Genomic DNA, 19886 nt, shown 5'->3' with positions numbered 1-19886 from the left:
TTTGCTATTTCAGATCCCTTTAGCTTGAACCTAGTTAACCAGTCCAATCTGAGTCCCACAATTTTCTATAGTTATCTTACTGCTTACCGTATAGTCTAGCCACTGGCTTTATGAAGTGCCCATTCAATCTCTGATCATGAGATCCTTGAGGTCTGGACTTGTCTCTGAATCCTCATTGTCTTGGCCTATTGTCAAACTTGAGCCACATCGTGTGTTTTTTTAAAAAAATATATATATTTTTATTGATTTCAGAGAGGAAGGGAGAGGGAGAGAGAGATAGAAACATCAGTGATGAGAGAGAATCATTGATTGGCTGCCTCCTGCATGCCCCCTACTGGGAATCGAACCCGTAACCTGGGCATGTGCCCTTGACTGGAATCCAACCTGGGACCCTTTAGTCTGCAGGCCGACACTGTATCCACTGAGCCAAACCAGCTAGGGCCACATCATGATTTTAAGTAAATGAACAGAGCGAATAATTGGGGTATGCTCTGTGTATACCCTTGACCTTCGTTTGCACAATATTCATTAAGTATAAATCCTACAAGTCCCCCACCAAGAGCAACATAAACAGTGTCTCCCAAGGACCTTTAGTGAACTTTCCAGTTTCTTCTGAACTATTAATAATAACATCTTATATATAATTTTTGTATATGCTTACCAGTTGACCATGTATAATATAATCACTTTGATACAGGCCTTATCCCATTTCTTCTATAGGCTTTTGTGCCAGTTAGTTTTGAATACTCTACTGCAGGTATTAGGCATTCTTCATCTTCATCTGTTAGATGGGGACTATGATATCTATACTGTGGGTGGATACCAGGATCCAGTGAGATAGGGTATATAAAGAACAGTTGACACTCACTGTGGAAAGAACATAGAGCTGGACACAAATTGATTCTCAGTACAGATTCTGATTCTCCTCTGTCTCCTCACCTGACTCTGAGCTAAGCTCCTGGAAGGTAGGAGTTGATGTTTCTTTTTCCCTACCAGCAGTGCCTCACAAGTGCCTTAATCTTAATAGATCCCCAAGGGTATGTTGAATGAACGAACAGAAATTTGGAACTTCTTGCTAATAGTATTATTTATGACACCTGTTTAAGATTCAAAGTTAGATTAGTAGACATTGTAAAAATTAAAATAGAATATCTTGGGTATTTGTGTTACTTAATTCTTGGCCTTCATCCAAAGTTTACATAACTCTAGATGTTTACTTTCTAAAGAGTATAACGTGTTAATTATCCTGAAGAAGTTCCCCGGGTTTAAGTTTTAGTCTGGTGGTTGCATCTAGCATCCTCTCAGCCAATAGAACTTGAAGTACTTTCGGAAAACTATAAGTTACTTAAAAATGCAGTCCAGGTTTAAATGATTTGAACTCAGATTCTGATCTCACTGAATTGAATCGTATTGTGACAATAAAGATAACGCCTGCCTCTGTTTCTGCTACTCATCTCCCTTTGAGAAATGTTTCAAGTATATGGGTTGGGTACATTTAGAATGTGAAGGATCCTAAGAACAAGCCCCTCACTTTTTACTCAAAATTTAAAAGATGTGATAATGTGTGAAATTAGAGGCTTCTATGTTTGGGGAGAAATTTATCAGTTTTTATAACTGATAGAAAATCTCTTTATAGAAGTTAAGTGGTTAGTGAATGTTGAAAAAGAAATGAAATTCCTGGCTTCCCTTAATGCTATTGACAGTTTTTATATTTTCAAAACCAGAGCAGCAGAAACAAACAAACCAGAGCAGCACTGCCAGCGATTAGCACTAGAGCACCGTTTCTCAGTGGGCACACCGCTGTGTCCATTCTTATTCCTCTCTCTAACAAAGTATTTCCTCACCCAACCCGCTCCCCAAAGACCCAGAGTACGAGCCAACTTCAGGTTGTAATGGGGGCAGTGGCCTTCTTAGTTCTGAAGAAATATGCACTGTCTTTTCCTGCACATGCTCTGCATTTCCTGGGTGGCTGTCTGTCTGTCACTGTCCTGGGTGCTGTGGGATACAAGGTGGATGTGCCTCAGTTATTCCCGAAGCTCACAGGCCAGATCGGCTTCTTACATCGTGTTCCCTAACACTCCCTACCCAAGACATGTTAAGAATTATTCTGTGGATAATAGTAAATGCTTTATCTCCATCTGTTAACGGGATCAAGAAGTCTTTCAATTAGAAAGCAGTTTAACTTTTTAACATCCAATATTTTCTTAGCTTGTTTGACCACAGGATCCTTTTTGTGTGTCACATGTTAGTGTCGTAAGGGCAGCAAATGCTGCACAGCATGTGCTTTAGGAACCTAAAAGCTACACACAGTATTAAAAAGTATGACTTTTTGTGATGAGATGGGTGCTATGAGCACCGGGGAGAGAGTCGGGGAAGTCTTCATGCAAGTGCTTACACGTTCACCCAAGTGTGGAATGATGAGTGTACAGAGGAAGTGGAAGGGTTGCTTAGGGTGAGGCAGAGAAAACAATGGGCAAAAGCATGAATGTGTGACAGAGCAGTGTCTGCGGAAACGCCAAGCAGTCCAGCATTAAACCAAGTGGGGGAACAGGCTCTACAGAGAATGAGTCAGCCCACGAAGTGTATAGAAGCTTTGACTCGCATGAGTGGTCTGTAAGCAGGGAGTAGTCAATTTCTGAATTTCTCTCATGCTTTATATTTAAAGCTAATTCTCCAGAGGGAAAAGAAAATTTCAGATTTATAACAAACTACCAAAAATAAGACAAACTATTATGGCTGAATCATCTACCATGTGCTATTTTTGAGTTCTTAAGTTTATTTAATGGTCTTTTTTAAAAAAAATTGAGTCATCTATGAACATTTAATAGAGTACATTAGGAATGATGAAGCAGTTTTCCTTTTTAAAAGTATTGAGTTAATTAATTTCTGCTTTGAAAGCAGTTGTAGGAGAAACATCACATGTGAAGCAGAACAATGGATGTCATTTTTATATTTTTAAATTTAAGATTTAACTGAGCTTTCTCCACCATCATTGATTCTCATTGGAAAATATTGGAATGTATAGAAAAATTCTTTGTAAACATCCCATTTAAATGCTGTAATATTCCAACCAGTGGCTATACCATAGTTTGGATAGCTATAGATAGTCTTCAGTTTTTCTAACCATGCTTTTAGATGATTTTACATTTCTTTGTTATGATAAATGTTTTGTATATTATAGTTCTAGAATTGGAATTATTGGGTCAAAAGTAGGAATATGTTTAAGGCTCCACTGGGAATTTATCACAGTGTTTATTTCATTAGGTATTGAGAACAATCATTTAAAAAAAAAGACAAAAATAAGAAAGGAAACTTTGTTGGTTCAATAGTTTAAAAATATGGACACGTTGTTTGGTTTGAGGTTTTAACCGTAAGTGGTAGTTCATACTTTTTAATACTGTGTGTAAACAAAGGTAAGAATTTTCTCTTTATTTTTGAGGTATCCATCACGAATTGAAAAAATCGACTATGAGGAGGGCAAGATGTTGGTCCATTTTGAGCGCTGGAGTCATCGCTATGACGAGTGGATTTACTGGGATAGCAATAGACTGCGGCCCCTGGAGAGGCCCTCGCTGAGAAAGGAAGGCCTGAAGGATGAGGAGGATTTCTTTGTAAGTAGCAAGCTCTGCATTTGCTAGATGTGTAGTCATCTATTTAAAAGGAATTCTGTTAAAGTTTGCAGAAGCTTGTTTTTATTAAGGAAACACTTATTTATTATACATGGTATTGATCTGAAAAGTTGTTTAAACTAGGATTTTAAAGCCGGAGAAGAAGTTCTGGCTCGGTGGACAGACTGTCGCTATTACCCTGCCAAGATCGAAGCAATTAACAAAGAAGGTATGTATCCGAAGTGATCTGAGATTTAAGATGGGATTAACAGTAGCATTTTAACTATGCTGCTAACTTTAATTAATGCCTAAATAAGCTGTTTAAATTAGTAGAGGTAAATATAGTTGGTAAAATTTTTTCAGTTTTCAGTTCATAGGCTTAAGTTGTATGCTTTTTATTTCAATTTCTCTGTTTTCCATTTGTTGTCTAAGCTAATTTTAGATGCTCATCTCAACCAGAGAGTGATGAAGAGTTAGAGGGAAATTCAGATCAGTTCAACTTGGAAGTGAAATACTCTGCAATATTTGCTGAGGAAAGAGTATGGAACTTCAGTTTGAGGCTTTCCTTTATTCCTTCTTTCCCTTGTACCATTTTTCTTAATTTTTTTATAGATAATTGAGGGTTAATTTTCCTAATAGCCTTTTGTAGTATCTAATATTGATACTGAGCAAAAGTTACTGAGATGATCAGAAATGTTGAAAATAACCCAGAAATCAGGTGTGGTAGTGTGTCATAAGACCCAGTAAGTTTGTTGTAAAGATAATGAATTTAAAAAACAGAACTCATAGGGTGATTAATTTGAAAAGGAATGAGAATATTTAAATCATTATTGGAAACATACTTATTTTATTTTTTAAATTTCTTATTTAAAAATAGCCTTTAAAACAGTTGTGAAATACTTGTAAGTAGATCTCTCAAGTCGGTAGTACATTAGTTTTTCCGTTACAATTATTTCTTAAACTTGACCACTCATTATTTTTACTAAAGAAGCACACGTGTGACAGCTTCTTTGCAAGAAGGGCATTTAATCTAAGTAAGGGGACCCTTCCTTTCAACTGGATTTGAAAGGCAAGCAAGGAAGCCAGTTACAGGGAACGAAAAGGCCTTTCTGGCGGAAGAAATGGTGCATGCGGAGGAAAAGACGAAGCATGCGCTGCTGGGAACCGGTCTCTGACGTGACTGGAGTGGAGGGTTCCTTTACGGGGAGAGGGTAGCAGGGGAAGAGGCTGGAGAGAGAAGCAAGGATAGGTATATGTGTCTTGTAATCTTGCTAAAGAATTAGAACTAAAAAAATAGAAGTAAGTTGGAATTTTATTTGGAGGTGATGGGAATGATGGAAGAGATTTAAGCTGAGGTTTTAAACTAACAAAAAACGAGAAAAAATAGGTAAGAGAAGATAGAAGAGGAGAATGTTTAAAAAGATATATCAATGTTAGGTGTGAAAAAGTAAGTCATAGTCATCCAGCTAGAATTTATGATTATAACTTTACAAAGGCCTTATTCCAATGTATTGTCTTAATGAGTTAAAGTAACAAACATGGCTCTGATTTCATTACCTCTAGTCACCTTTCCACAGGAAGAGTTGAGGGGACATCACAGTTTTGTGGGTTCCTTCTCCTTCTCTAGTGGGGCCTTTATTGCACTGTGTACTTAGGCTTCTGGAGAGCTCTGTTGCTGGGCTCATGTTCCCATGTCTTACACACGTGGGCTCCTCAGGGGTCAAGTACAGAGCCCAGTGCGGAGGACGCAGTCAGTAACAATTTGTGGACGGAAAGGGAGAAGTAGTGAATCAGTCCTGTCGGATAATGGTGTCCACCCAAAACAAGACAAAACGTAGTAAACTTAGACTATGCTTATTTAACTAAGAGCGGTTTCTTTGAGTGTGGTGAGCCTTGGGATCTTCCTTCCATGCTTAAAGCTCCCCGGGGATATGCATACCCAAGTGCATGCATACACACACCCACAACATACTCCTTGTCCGTGGGCATGTGCTATAGAAAGTTAAGCTCACATTAGTGGAAGAGTGATGATACAGATTGCAGTTTCTGCTATTTTAGGAGCAGTTTAAGTGAGACCTTAGAAAAGCATTGGCAGATATAATTTATTTATTTTTTTTAAATCATTGCTGCCACCCAGCTGGTGTGGTTCAGTGGTTGAGCATCGACCTACGAACCAGGAGGTCACGGTTCCATTCCTGGTCAGGGCACAGGCCTGGGTTGCAGGCTCGATCTCCAGTGTCGGGTGTGCAGGAGGCAGCCAATCAATGATTCTCTCTCATCATTGATGTTTCTATCTCTCTCCCCCTCTCCCTTCCTCTCTGAAATTAATAAAAATATATTTTAAAAAATCATTGCTGCCTTTTGACCCAGTGATCCTACTTCTGGGTATATATCCTAAGAATCCAAAACACCAATCAGAAAGAATATATGCACTCCTGAGTTCATAGCAGCGTTATTTATAATAGCCAAGATCTGGAAACAGCCCAAGTGCCCATCAGTAAATGAGTGGATAAAATAGCTGTGGTGCATTTATACAATGGAATACTACACAACTGTAAAAAAGAAGGAACTCTTCCCTTTGTGACAGCATGGGTAAGATGATTTTGCTAACAGAAATAAGACAGTCAGAGAAAGACATATGATCTCTCTAATATGTGGCATCTAATGAACAAAATAAAGTGACGAACAATATAGAACCAGAGGGATGGTTACGTGGGACAGATGGACAAATGTCAGAGGGGAGAAGAGTACTGGATAAAGGAAGGTGAAAGGGTTAGCCCGTGGACAGACAGCAGTGTGGGGTGGGCCAAATGGGGGGGAGGCAGGGGCTGGGTAGAATGGGCAAAGAGGGGAAATGGGAAACATCTACAATAGTGTCAATAATAAAATTTAAAAAGTAAAAGCAAGGGAATGAAAAATGATGACTAGGTAGGATCTCTCTCAACAGCCAGTGGGAGCTGCCCAGGGCTCGGAGCCGCCCTTCTCTTGGGAGCAAGGGATGGGCTGAGCCATTCAAACTTAAGATAAACCTGACTTATCTTCTTTGAAGAAAATCACATTGGCAAATTTAGGACCAGAATATCTACAACAGAAGATCCTAAATGAACTATGGTTTAGAAATGACATTAAAAAGAGAATTGTAGCCCTGACCAGTTTGGCTCAGTGGATAGAGCGTCAGCTTGTGGACTGAAAGGTCCCAGGTTCGATTCCAGTCAAGGGCATGTACCTTGGTTGTAGGCATATCCCCAGTAGGAGGTATGCAGGAGGCAGCTGATCGGTGTTTCTCTCTTATCGATGTTTCTAACTATCCCTCTTCCTTCCTCTCTGTAAAAAATGAATAAAATATATTTTAAAAAAGAGAATTGTAGAACACATGTAAAAACCCAAAAACCTATGTACTCGTGTATACACACATACATGCTTTGAAAAAGATCTTTAAGGGTACATACCAAATTATTAAGTCATTACTAATTACTAACCCTGAGAAGATGGAAACTTTAACTTTCTCCTTTCACATTTCTGTATTATTTGATGTTTTAAGTAGTACTTTTGTAATTAAAAACAAAATGTAGAAAAGTCTTAAAGACAAAGAAAATCTCCCCTAGATGAACTTATTTCATGATTTCTGTAGCCCCACGTGTTGGATGAGCCTGCTCCTTCACCCCCTAATAAAAGGAAAAAGGAAAAAAAGGCAAAAGGAAGCCCTCTATTCACTGTAAAGTCTTCACAGATCTAAACAGATGTGGACTTCCTAAGTGTTTGTAATGTGTCTTAAAGAGGAGACACATCAGGCTAGACAGCGGTCAAGGGTATTTTCCTAGGAGGGTGGGATTTGAGGGGCTGATGCGTGAAGAGTGGGCTGGGGTTAGGAAAGGGGGAGGCGTACAGCAGAGGGGACGGTGCGAGTCACGCAGGGAAGGAGCGGGGTGCACAGTCATGTAGGGAGGGGCCTGCTCTCATCGGGAACGGGAATGCCATGTTGAAGACGGAAGAGGACAGGCGCAGGAGGAGGCAGTGTAAGGTGAACGTGTGGTGTGGCATGCTCAGAATTTTCCGTCTTTATCTCCTTGCTATTAACTGACCAGCTTTTTTTCATAACTTGGGTTTAGATCTTTATATCTGCAATATTGTGCATTATGCTAATTATAGGATATGAAATTCAAATTATATTTTAAAAAAATCTTTGCACATATATGTCATTGGCTTTGTGCCAGCTTCAAAGCCAGTAATACCAATTATCACACTTATTGTTTATATTTCTTTATAAAGGCCAAGTGTCTGTCTGCTTACTTAAAAGTGGCACTCATCTCTCACTTGTACAGGAAATGATAGGAAACTACTGGAATTTCTGTTTTCTAATAGTACTGACTTTTATTGGCTTGTAAGCATGTAGTCTGTTACAAGAAGTCAGTGTGCGTTGTAACATGCAGACGAACTTGGAGTCCTTGGGAGAGGACGCGGTAGGGGAGCGGCCTGGGGCTGGGGTTATGGCAGTGCTGCTGCGAAGCTGACGTGGGACGAGCATTTGGCCCCTCGGAGGCTACAGGGTTAATCTGAACTGGAGGACTTTTATGTCAGGGGTCTGTAGAGTATTTTCTAGCTTAAAAGCCTAGAACTGTAATTCTTACTTGCTAGTGCATTGTTGCCAAAGAAATGATTATTTCCTGAGAAAATGGCTTTTTCACATATCACATCTTTTTGTCTGTTCATTGGAAAGAGACTGAAAGAGAGCAGTGTTTATAGAAATATTTTACATTTTTGTAAATAATGATTTTAGTCCAAGTATAACACATCTAACATTCTTTAAACATATATTTATTACAAAGTAAACTTGACAGTCCTTCAGTAAAGATGAGAATTACATGCAACTAACTTATCAGGATTCAATTTGTGTACTGTTCAAAGGGAAAGCAGAGGTGCTATTAGAGGGGAAGAGAAAATAAGCGTAATAAACTTGACAGAGTTCCGAACCTGATAGCATGTTCGCAGTCATGACGAGCACAGATACTTATTTCTGTCAGGCTTTACTTGTTAGATTTCATGTGTTGTTGTAAGATGGAATTATGTTTTCTAATGACTGACTTGCTCCTATTGCAGGGACATTCACAGTTCAGTTTTATGATGGAGTAATTCGTTGTTTAAAAAGGATGCACATTAAAGCCATGCCCGAGGATGCCAAGGGGCAGGTAAGAGTGTTCAGCGTTCCCAAAGGGATGTCTTCTGGAATGGTGACTGATCAAAATATACATATATCTATTTAAAGTGAACTAATTGTAGGATTATGTGCTGATAGCCCCAAATAGCAGCAAGAAAAAGAAGTTAGAATGTAAATTATACACTTGATTTTTGCTCCTTTGGCTTTAGATCTGCTAAAGTTATAGGTCACTAGTTTCTGTTCCAGGTGAAATCCCAGCATCCACTAAGCTGGTGTTGTCCTATCGACCCAGCTGGATCGTGTAACCAGTCTATGGGAAGTGAGGTAAGTGCCTTTTTTTAACTTCATTTTGTTTTTCCTGGTATATAGTATCATTTAGAAAGTTAAATTTCCATATACAATTTTATATTGAGTTTCGTATCTTCTTCTTTCCTTCTATGAATCATAGTCATTAGTCTTGTTAAAAGGCGCTTACCTGACATTCTGTAGGCTGTTTCGGGCAGGGCTCTCTGAGTCATGCTGTGAGCAGTGTGTTACATGGCTTGGCCCTGCTCACAGCAAGGATGCGCGGTAAGCCTCTGAAGGAGAATTAAAACCAGGATTCCATTGGTTGACTGTTTCCTGAAATACTGGGAAGACAAGGTGCCAGTAGAAGTTTAAAGTATTTTCTTTTAAGTTCTGCTGTTATTTGGGTTTTTCAGCACCTGGACCTACAATTAATTTTTAAGAAATTGAAAGTAGGCTGTGACAATGTCTAATATGGAAGTACCTTTTATGCTACATATTTGTTCCATGTCATGAGTGAAAAATGTCCTGAAATGCATTGAAATCACCTGGTCAGCTCCCCTCAGGGGTGTACATGTGGTCATCTGCAAACGTAGACCAACACGTTAAAAATGATTTGTGGTATCTTCTTAGAAGTGAGATTGTGTTAATCACCTGGTTTTCAAAATTTTGCTTTTGAAATGATCAGCTAGCAGATTTTTTTCTTCAATTAATATGAAATGCAATTTAAAATGGAAATGCTTTGATCAGTAAATTGCTTTGTGTCTTTCTACTTGTATGTATAAATAAAATGTTCTTCTAAGCACTCAGTGGTGTGATTTCTTGGTTACTGCATGGAAACATGGAGTAAATGTGAACGTACTCAGTATATACACGTTTAATTAAAATTCTCTCACGCTCTTTTTTTTTTTTTTTAACTACTCTTTTTTTTTATTCTGGTTATTTAAAAGTTTGTGAGATGGCCCAGCCCTAAAACTTTATTTTCCCCCAAATTGAAACATTGAACCAATTTGGTTTGCGACAAAATTGCAAGTTGTAAAAATTAACTTAATGAATGTACTGGATATTTAGTTGAAGTAAGTATTTTAGTCACATCATGATGCAAGTTAATATTAAAATAAATGCCAAAATACAAAGTTCTGAAAGAAAATATTGGTAGCAGTATATTTTCTTTAATTTTTCTTCATAATTTTAAATAACAAGCACATTAAAATAGTTGTAGAATTGTTTTTAATAAAATTATCTTGTTTTAGGAGAGTCATTTTCCCAACAAGTTTTTGACTTGTTTTCATCAAGGGAATTTGCTAAATCAGATGTATGGGCAATGCTGAGAGAATCCAACCTTGTGTATTCTCTTCACATGTTGAATACTTTGAGAATTCCTTAGGAAGATATTCAATACAATTTCTTTTACTAAACTAGAAAATAAATGCACTATGTAAATGCCCATCCCTAAGCTTTCTCTAGGTTTTTCTCTCGTATAATTTTTTCTTCTTCAGTGGGTATTGATAAAGAATTTACATGTAACTCACTAGTGTTCAGGATTGGTTGGCTCTGACAGTCTTCTTACTATTTTTTAAACCTATTTTTCATACATTACTTTATTGGGTATTTTGTGGCAGATTCTTTGACGTAGATATGCTGATGGTTCTGTCTCACAGCTGAGGAGTTCCGAACTTAGAGAACTTAGTGACTCACTTAAACTCACTCAGCCATCGTGTGCGGTGCCTCCGAGCTCAGGCCTGCTTTCGGACATGCTGGCCCCAGCGGCCTCGCGCCCCTCCTTCACGGTGTCTGCGGAGAACTTCGAAACACATCGTTAGTTCTGGTCATGGAAAGATCACTCCAGTTATTTCTGATAGTGAATCTTTCCCATTTAAAACCAGAAGAGCAAAATAACGAGAGAATTCCTTAATTACAGAACCGCAGTGATCCCATGATTCACATGTCATAGGATCAGGAACCCCTTTTCAGCTCTGCTTTCAGTTTTAAAAGGAACAACTTGAATTTGGATTTCTCCTAGTTTTTCTCTTTACTGGAGATGGAAAACCACTGGGGATGGATTGCATCCTGGCGTTTTTCAGCATTTCTCGAACAACTTAAAATTTTCCCCACAGTGTGGAGCCCCAGATTAAATGACCCGCCCTTAGTAAGTCTGCAAACACGTGCTCTCTGCTGGGAGAGCACTTTCTCTGCTTGTCTGGTCGCACTCACTCTGGTTTCTGCTTCCGCTGTGGCTCTGTCTTTCAGCCTCCTTCCCTCCCGGCGGGTGCTTTCTTTCTCTGCTGCTTCACTGTCACTCCCAAGGCTCAGCTTCGCATCGCAGCTCAGTCTGGCCCTAGACCCCTCTTTCGCCTCCTGTGCGCTCTGTGCCCTGCCGCCTGTGTGCCGTGGCTTCCCTTCTGCGTGGGGTGCCCGTTTTCTTTTCCGCCGCCCCATTCCCAGCAGAGTCCACTTCAGGGTTCAACCGGCATCACTTTCCCTGTCGCCTTCCACTAGCCTTCCTCTTCAGTCAGAATTAACCCTTTTTGTCCTCCCAGGGTCGTTGGTTTATTCATAACTCTACTGTCTCTGCTGTCACACTGTCTGCTGGTTCATTTTATTTGCCCGTCAATTTCTTATGGACGGGACCCCAAACAAGGGTGGTCCTAGGTAAAATGGTTTGGGCAGTTCTGGTACATCTGTTTTTTTTTAACTAGAAACATAAACCTCTATTTCACAATTTTGTCCTAATTCGCTTTCTAATGAGATATGTGCTGGGGACATAGTGTAAATACTGGGAAAGCTAAATGCCTGCTGGTGTTTTCCAGGTAGGAAAGGATGTGGTCACTCCAGGGCCCATGTGTTCCTGAGGCTTTCAGGCAGCAGCTGCTGAGTACTTAGCATGCTTCCCAGCACGTGTGGGGGGTAGCCAGTAAAATATTGGTGAATGAATATGCTAGGTACAGTCCCGTGCTGTTCGCAGTTCAGCTCAGTCAGGCGGGAGATAGGGACCTCGATTTTGTTTGTTTGTCTTTAATGGCTTATTGCCCTCACCATGTATTTTCAAGACTGAGCAGCCATCAACTTGAATTGCTAATGACCTATTTTGTATAATTCCAGTTAAATGCATTAGATGCTGTGAAATTGTTTTTGGTTGCTTGGACTAAGAATTTAATTACCCATTTGGGTTGAATCTGAATTGGTCTCGTTGACAACTTAGCAGTCCTCAGAGGAAGGGTTAACTCTCTAGAGATATTACAAATAGTCCTTTTTTTTAAAAAAATTTTTAATTGTGAAAATTTAAATATTAGTACCACTTCTTTACATCTTTCCATATTTCCCATTATAAGCATTTTTAGTTAAAAATAAAAGAACAAAATTATTTAGCAACAAACAACAAATACAGGAAAAATAAATATTTGCATCTCAGAAGATGGCAGCTAACACAGGCCCAGGAAGTTGTAGAGGAAGAGAAATGAATCTGGAGCCTGAGCGTGTGGACTTTACTTTGGTCAAGTCAAGTAGCTCTTTTAAAAAAAATTCACTAGGAATATAAAGCTGCTGTAATAAGTTGGTGTCTGAACTTTGAAAGCTTTAAACGTTAATAAAATCACACCTTGATTGCTATGAAATTGACCATACTTTGAGTGGAACATTCGTCTTAATAAGGAACACTACTCAATAAAATACATTTATTTTAATCTTTGCAGAATTGCCACTTAAGCATTTTTCTCATTTCTTTTATGGTCTGTTATATTACAGAAAAGAATTGTAATTTCACGTTTAAACCCTGAAGTACTAAGGCAAAATGTCATGTAGTATTCCATATTTGTCATAGGTTTCTTGTTATTTTAGATTTTATTCCTGAGAAAATATACCAAAGGAACATTTTTTTTGTTATTGAATATTTTTCTGTTTTATATAAAGTTATAAACCCAACTAAACCGTTCAATTATTCTGTAATCTACCATGTTGATGTACCTTATAAATATAGTTAAGTAGATTTTTAAATTTGTGTGCGTGTGAAGGTAGCTTTGAAAATGTGATAGATGTTTTTACTCATTAGTGTAATTAAATTTTGATGAATGTTTAATGCTTCACATGTTTTGTGTTTTTCCTTTGGAGGATTGGATAGCTTTAGTCAAAGCAGCTGCTGCAGCCGCAGCCAAGAATAAAACAGGGAACAAACCTCGAACAAGCGCTAACAGCAATAAAGAGAAAGAGAAGGATGAGCGGAAATGGTTTAAAGTTCCTTCAAAGAAGGAAGAAACCCCAGCTTCTGTAGCCACTCCAGAAGTTGAGAAGAAGGAAGATCTGCCCACGTCTAGTGATACATTTGGTATAAAACATGTTCTTACATTTAGTCCTTCGTCACCTAGTGAATAGTGAACAAATCAAACCCCTTGGCTACCTATAATTTGAACATATAGTTAAATTATCAGGCCTTTCCCCCAGCACGGTATGGTGGTTAACTTTTAGCATTTTACAGATTTGAAAATTAGTGGTCTAACATGGGTACTTGATAATGGATGCCCTCAATATTCTTGAATAGAAATGAGTTAAGATTTTGATTTGTAACTTATTGGTAGTAGGTGTTTGGGCTTTTATTTGTTTTATGTTTCTAAAAAATCTTAAAGACTTCTGCAAGTATCTCAATATATAATATGGAAAATGCAGCCAGTCATTCTCTTCCTGTTTTTCTTTCCTGAAGAATAACTGTTTAGTGGTTCTTACCTCTAATATGTCAATCTGTAGAGATTTGTGGGTGTTTTTTTTTTTTAAGTTTTATGTTAAGCACTAGATTAAAATTCAGTGCAGAGCATTTTTGCTATTTATTTTTTAAAAATGGTGTGTTTTAACTTTGGATGCTATATAAACCCTCATATATGTGTTCTGTTAAAAGTAGGACTTCATGTAGAGAACGTTCCAAAGATGGTCTTTCCACAGCCAGAGAGCACATTGTCAAACAAGAGGAAAAATAATCAAGGCAACTCGTTTCAGGCAAAGAGAGCTCGGCTTAACAAGATCACTGGTAAACTACAATGATTCTTTTGGGGGGTTGGCGGGCTTGATCTTAGAGAGGTTTGTTTGTAATAAAGCCGAGTATCTTTTGGGTAACATAATTGGTTAATTAGAAAGACAGCTCCTCTCTGGTTCTTCAAGGTCAGCTTTTTTCAAAACTGGCAGCTTTTTGTGTTGTGTAATGTGAAGCGATCACCTGTCTTCTACCTACCTCACAGGGGTGTTGTGAGGGTCCATAGGATCAAAGTTACCAAATCCCAGTCTTCAGATCACTTTGATGGTAGGAGTAGTTCCATAAGAATTGAATTGTCTGCTTTTGTCAGCCTGTGGTGACATACTGTCTGAGGTTCTAAATATTTTACATTCTTACTCCGTCAGTCTCATTAAACGTGGCACCGTATGTGGTTGGAAAGGTGAACACTGAAGCTGTTAATTTCCAATGTAAAAGTATCTGTACGTTTTTAAAGTTTCTATCCTTATGTTCCGGTTGGTCTCTAGGATCTGGTCCTATTTCTCCATGCTTTGTTGTAATTTAGGAAGCGGAGTGTTAGAGCGATGCAAAACACTGGAAACCTGGCCTGGTTAGTGCTCATAGAAGGAGGGATTTAAGTCCTGGAATTGGGCCAGTCGTGCTAGGCCCCATCCCTTCTGAGGCCCATTCCGCCCAATGACTGTCGTCTTTAAAAGAGGTTGTAAACATATGTAACTTTTGTGAGTATTTGTTAAAAGGCAGTTAAAATACTTTATTCAGTCTTATGTTCTTATTTTAAGGACAGAATGGTTTTAGAGCCTTTGACTTAATAAAGCTCTTTAACCTTTATTTGTTGATATTCTTTTAAATAATTTGAAGAAGCTGGGTTTCCTTGTGAGATTCAGGAATAAATGTAACATCTGTCCATGCTCTGAAGAGTGGAAGCCCTCGGTGGCTCTGGAGCTGAGGGTCTTTAGAACCACTGTTTTGTTACAGTGCACATAGAAGTAATATTATTGACTTCAACAGGTGAGACTTCCTTAGGCTTCCCATTGTGAATATGATTTTTGTGCCTTTCTCTGATAAAGGGTATACTTGGTCCCAGGACAGGAAATATTTAAAAATAAGCTCATTCATTCCACCTTTTCTTTAGAAACTATTAACTTTGGAGAAAGCCAGAATCAAATGTTATCCAGGTGATGGTTATGATGGCAACCTGAGACTTGAGTTTTGCGTTATAGTAACGGACCCTCGTGCTGTGCACTGGGGCCGAAGTAGAATAATACTTCCAACCCACGGGTCCCCGAGATGGGAGCAGCGCTGCTGGAGGAGCCGAGATCTAGGACGGTGCAGTGACACGGAGCTGATGCGGCCGCCAGCCTCCCAGTGCCGAGCTTTCCTCCAGTCTGATGGCCTGACTTGATTTTCAGTCAGCGTGCTCATGCCTGTGCCTTACTGAGAAGTTCAAGCTCAACACTTACAGAAAAAATAAAACAAAACCAGCTCCTTCCACAGTGATGCATTACTTCTGCATGACCTTGAAAAGACAGTGGGGAGTGGGAGGAACAATTCACCATGTGCCTCAAGGAATTCTAATACTGGAGTGTAATAGCCCCCTGTGCCCTCTGTGGAGGGATTTGTCTTCTCTGCCCCTGAGAGTCTCAGATGAACACGTGATAGTTTGGCAGCGGTAGAAAAACATAAGGTTTAGAATGTGAACCCATTATCATTTTTTCCTTTTATTCAGAGGATTGAATGTATGATGATCTTTTGAATAGTCCATCTCTCTGCATCTATTTCTGATTCACGGTACAGCTATATCATGCAAACAGACAATAGACATTATACGGTTGTCTTTGAAGAGTAAAACTCAAGCTTGCCTCTGTACAGTAAGTTTTGTTTGTAGACCATGAAAACAGATGAAAACTAATTGGAAAATGGCGATTTCTGTGATGGAATTACGGTGTATTTATATTTATCAAGCTCACTTATACTTGTCCTTCTTCCCTTTGCTACTGAGCGGAATAGGACTGCGACTATAGCAGCGTCTCAGCCTGTTCTGATGATTTCCCCACTGTTTTTAAAATAGTTCAAGCTAGAACTGAGTGGACCAGCCACTGGATACATTTAATTCATGTATTTATTTATTCACTCCTATTCTTTCCCATATATACACCCTCCAGAGATTCTAAACCTGATTTCTATGTAGGGAATGGTATAGGATGGCTTTTTTCGTAAGTTTCCAAATAAGTAGAACCTTGAAATGATGGTTGCACAGTGATAGATGTTTTTCTAGAGTTTTGCTTTTCATTATGTAACGTGCCATATGGACACTTACAGACTTCATGTATTCTGATCTGGAATAGACAGTTTTACAGAAAGAATCAGGAGTCCAGACTTTTGGACAAAATTTCAAGCAAACTGCCAGCAAATTTGAATAGATTTTAAAATACAGGTTGTCAGTAGAGTAGAAGAAATGTTAGCAGTTGGTGTGTCTGTTTCTAATAGTTCTAGGAGTGCCTAGAAGTTCAGCCAGCTTAGATTTGTTTGGGCAACTTAAGGAATCTTACAAAGAATTTAAAAAACCCAGAAGTTTGAATTGGCCAGTAATATGTTATTGATGATAATATCAGCAATATTTGATTCTTACTACCAGGAAGGATATTGGGTTTTGGAATCCTGGATGAAGCATGGGCCACACATTTAGAGAGCACTCAGCTCTTGCCCCTCCCTTTGCTGTTGCAGGGTGCTCTGGTCTCTGCTGCTCATTCCTGGTGGCAGCAAGAGACCAACCATGTGCTTTATAGATAAAGTGCAGAGAACTGAGAAATTGTAACTTTGTGAGTTACAGTGTAGCATGATGTAGTTCTCATGAGTGTGTGATATTCTGCTTCTATTTGATATTTAAATAATTTCTTAAGCATTCATTTTGTTAAGATACTCTCTAGATACATTCTTCTGGGGGAGGCCCTATTAGTAATATGTTGATAATACACATCTACAAAGAACTAGAATTAATTTCATTTGTATCCGTGTCCTTCCAATTCTCATTTCCTGAGGAGATTGCATTTCTCCCCAGAACATTAGGGCCAGGTAACGGATTGTGGACTTCATCTCTGGCAGCAGTAGCCAGAGTCCTCTCCTCAAGCCCAGATTTTATTTTTTGTCCCCTTTATTGTTTATGGCTGTAACTCTTTTGTAAGATGGCATGATATAAATATGAAAAACTTTTTATTGATCATATTTGAGACTTGAATTCACTAGATACCAAGTATTATATTTTCTAATCTAATCTTATTTTTTTATGAAGTGCCCCATTGCTTTCTGTAAGAACATTACAAAGCTTTATTTTTCCTTCACAAACCATTAAGTGGGAATTGCTTTTCATTAATTGGGTTTATAATATTGCAACTTGAATTCACAGAGTGGGACTGAATTATTTTGTTTTTCTAAACATGTAGTACCTTATTTTTAATTTTGTAGTTTGTGATCTAGTCCATCTATTGACAAGATTTAAAAAGGTATTCCCACCACTGGTATGAAAGGAAGCAAAATGTAAGATATATTTAAGAAATTGAGTAGCAGATATCTATCCTGTTTGACCAGCCCCTAGAAGAAGTAATATAAGAACTCATGTCTCTAATTATTTCTATTTTTAGTATTATTGATTCTCAAAAATACTAGCTAGAGAAGAAACCCCTAGTGAATGTGGTTTTAAATGTTAAAGAACTATATCATGCTTCATCTTTTTCAGTCGCCTAAAATTATGTTCAGAAGTTACATTAATATAATTAGGATTGAATTTATGGTTCATAGACTATTTTTATAAAATTATTTATATATTATGTTTTCTCCCATTTAAATCTACACTTGATATTGTGTGAGACTTGAGCAAATGCTGTATGGTTTGTTATATCACCAGTTTTATATATAAAAATACCAGTTTTAACACCAATCATTGATGTAGCCACAGCATAATTTTATATTTCGCCTTTTCTGTTTTAAAGTACAATTCTGAGTGCTAGATATTCAACTTTCCAATAAAAAAGGTGCTTTTTGCCTAGTTTAACACTTGGCTGCAGTATTACTTTAAGAATACAATTTTAATATTTGAATTCTTATTTAGATTACTTAACATTTTGACAGTTATCTGGAAAAGTCAAGAAATGTTGCCTCTGGCTAACTTGAAATTATGTGACATTTGGGGGCATCTTTCTCCTCCTATTAAGTGTGCTGTAGACAGCTTCAGTAATATGTGGTATAACTGTAGTAAGTTTACTGTTAGGTTTTTGATTGTTGCACATCCTTTGAAGCAAAGATTTTATGTGGACAACTTTGAAGTGACACAGAAATGATTTTTGGTGACCTTTTGTGTGTCTGGTGGCCATAGGCAAAAACAAATACACGCTTTTCAGAAACTTGGCTTCCTTGAAGGTACTTGTCAAGTAAATGCCTTTAATTTATAAATTAAAAGCAGAGTTTCACTGTCTTTTTTTGTTTTTTTACAGAGAGGAAGGGAGAGGGATAGAGAGTTAGAAACATCGATGAGAGAGAAACATCGACCAGGTGCCTCCTGCACACCCCCCTACTGGGGATGTGCCTGCAACCAAGGTACATGCCCTTGACTGGAATTGAACCTGGGACCCTTCAGTCCGCAGGCCAACACTCTATCCAGTGAGCCAAACCGGTTAGGGCTTACTGTCTTTTAAAGTTAATTATATTAACTCCAGTTAAAATATTCTGACTTCCAAAATTGAGATTTAGTGGTATGCATTGGAGAAAATTGGAATTCCCAAATTATTTGATCATTTGTAGAATGGGGCTGTAATATTTAGGTAAGTTCATATATCAGAGGAAGACATTTTTTACAGAATAAATGTATGTGTGTAGTGCTTTAAGGGTACCTTTAGGAGTAATATCTAAAACTAATGTAATCAACTTTCAAATTCTGATTCATTCCTTTGAGTCATTATTAAGGATGTTTGTATTTTTGACAGGTAAACTTTTGTGAATACTTCCTATATATTGAAAAGTATGGGGGACTTCACAACTGCTAAAATTTTGTAAAGTTAAGTAGGGTGAAAGCATTTTTTCTAATAAGCAATTTCTGTACAATTTTTCTCAAGGTTTGTTGGCATCCAAAGCTGTTGGGGTGGATGGTGCTGAAAAAAAGGAAGACTACAGTGAAACGGCTCCAATGCTGGAGCAGGTATGAAATGGTAGCATTTGATTTTTTTCAAGGTTCCCAACTGGAATGATCACGGAGCTATAATATCCACGTAATTGAAATTGCCCTTTCGGTCAGATATGAGAATAGGAAGCTAATTCATTGCTATATTTTTAACTCTGCCTTCTCTGAGGCGTACAAACTACAGACTTCACGTTTATTTTCTATAGACTGACATTAAAGCCTTTGTCTCCAACATTTGAAGGCCTGGAGACAGGCCTCCCAGGGTATAAGTTTCCAGCTGGATCCCTTTGACCAGCTTACAAAAAGACCCTTACACAAATACTTTCCATTTGTGAGTTAAAACAGGGTTTCGGACATCTAATAAAGCTTCTTTTGTAAGAAGTTTCTTTTATATTGTAACGATTGGTGTTGTTAGACTGACTATGTGTTTTACGAATTGATCAATGAGCCATACCTTTTTTGCTAGGATGTATATTTTAATAACTACAAAAAAAGAATTTTAAAAAACTATTATGGGTCTGTCTTTAAACCACCTAATAGAGGAATTTAAAAGTGAAGGTTGCGGTTGCTAGATTTTTGCCTTGGCTGCCTTCAGATCCCCACAATCCCTGTACATAATGACCTGCATGCTCTTACATACTCCAAGGGCTTAACTTCTTGGGCACTGTTAGG

General features: G+C 38.2%; 1 protein-coding gene across 2 annotated transcripts in view; it reads left to right on the top strand.

Annotated features, from left to right (window-relative positions):
• Positions 1-19886, top strand: part of PHF20L1 (PHD finger protein 20 like 1) — a gene marked incomplete at its 3' end in the record, with an annotated part of 56172 nt that overhangs the window by 14402 nt on the left and 21884 nt on the right. Inside the window, exons 3-9 of one of the 2 annotated variants that reach the window (XM_081111273.1) lie at positions 3440-3611; positions 3753-3837; positions 8706-8794; positions 9010-9087; positions 13156-13369; positions 13937-14062; positions 19150-19232. In XM_081111273.1, the coding sequence (XP_080967399.1) occupies positions 3440-3611; positions 3753-3837; positions 8706-8794; positions 9010-9087; positions 13156-13369; positions 13937-14062; positions 19150-19232 (847 nt within the window). Of the gene's footprint in view, positions 1-3439; positions 3612-3752; positions 3838-8705; positions 8795-9009; positions 9088-13155; positions 13370-13933; positions 14063-19149; positions 19239-19886 lie in introns of those variants that run through there. The other variant, XM_081111274.1, reaches the window with a different exon arrangement.

The sequence above is a fragment of the Myotis nattereri genome (assembly GCF_964212035.1).
Source record: "Myotis nattereri genome assembly, chromosome: 17".
In the NCBI taxonomy this organism is placed as follows: Eukaryota; Metazoa; Chordata; class Mammalia; order Chiroptera; family Vespertilionidae; genus Myotis; species Myotis nattereri.
The sequence above is the reverse complement of the archived record's forward strand: the minus strand, read 5'-3'. Positions and strand labels throughout refer to the sequence as shown.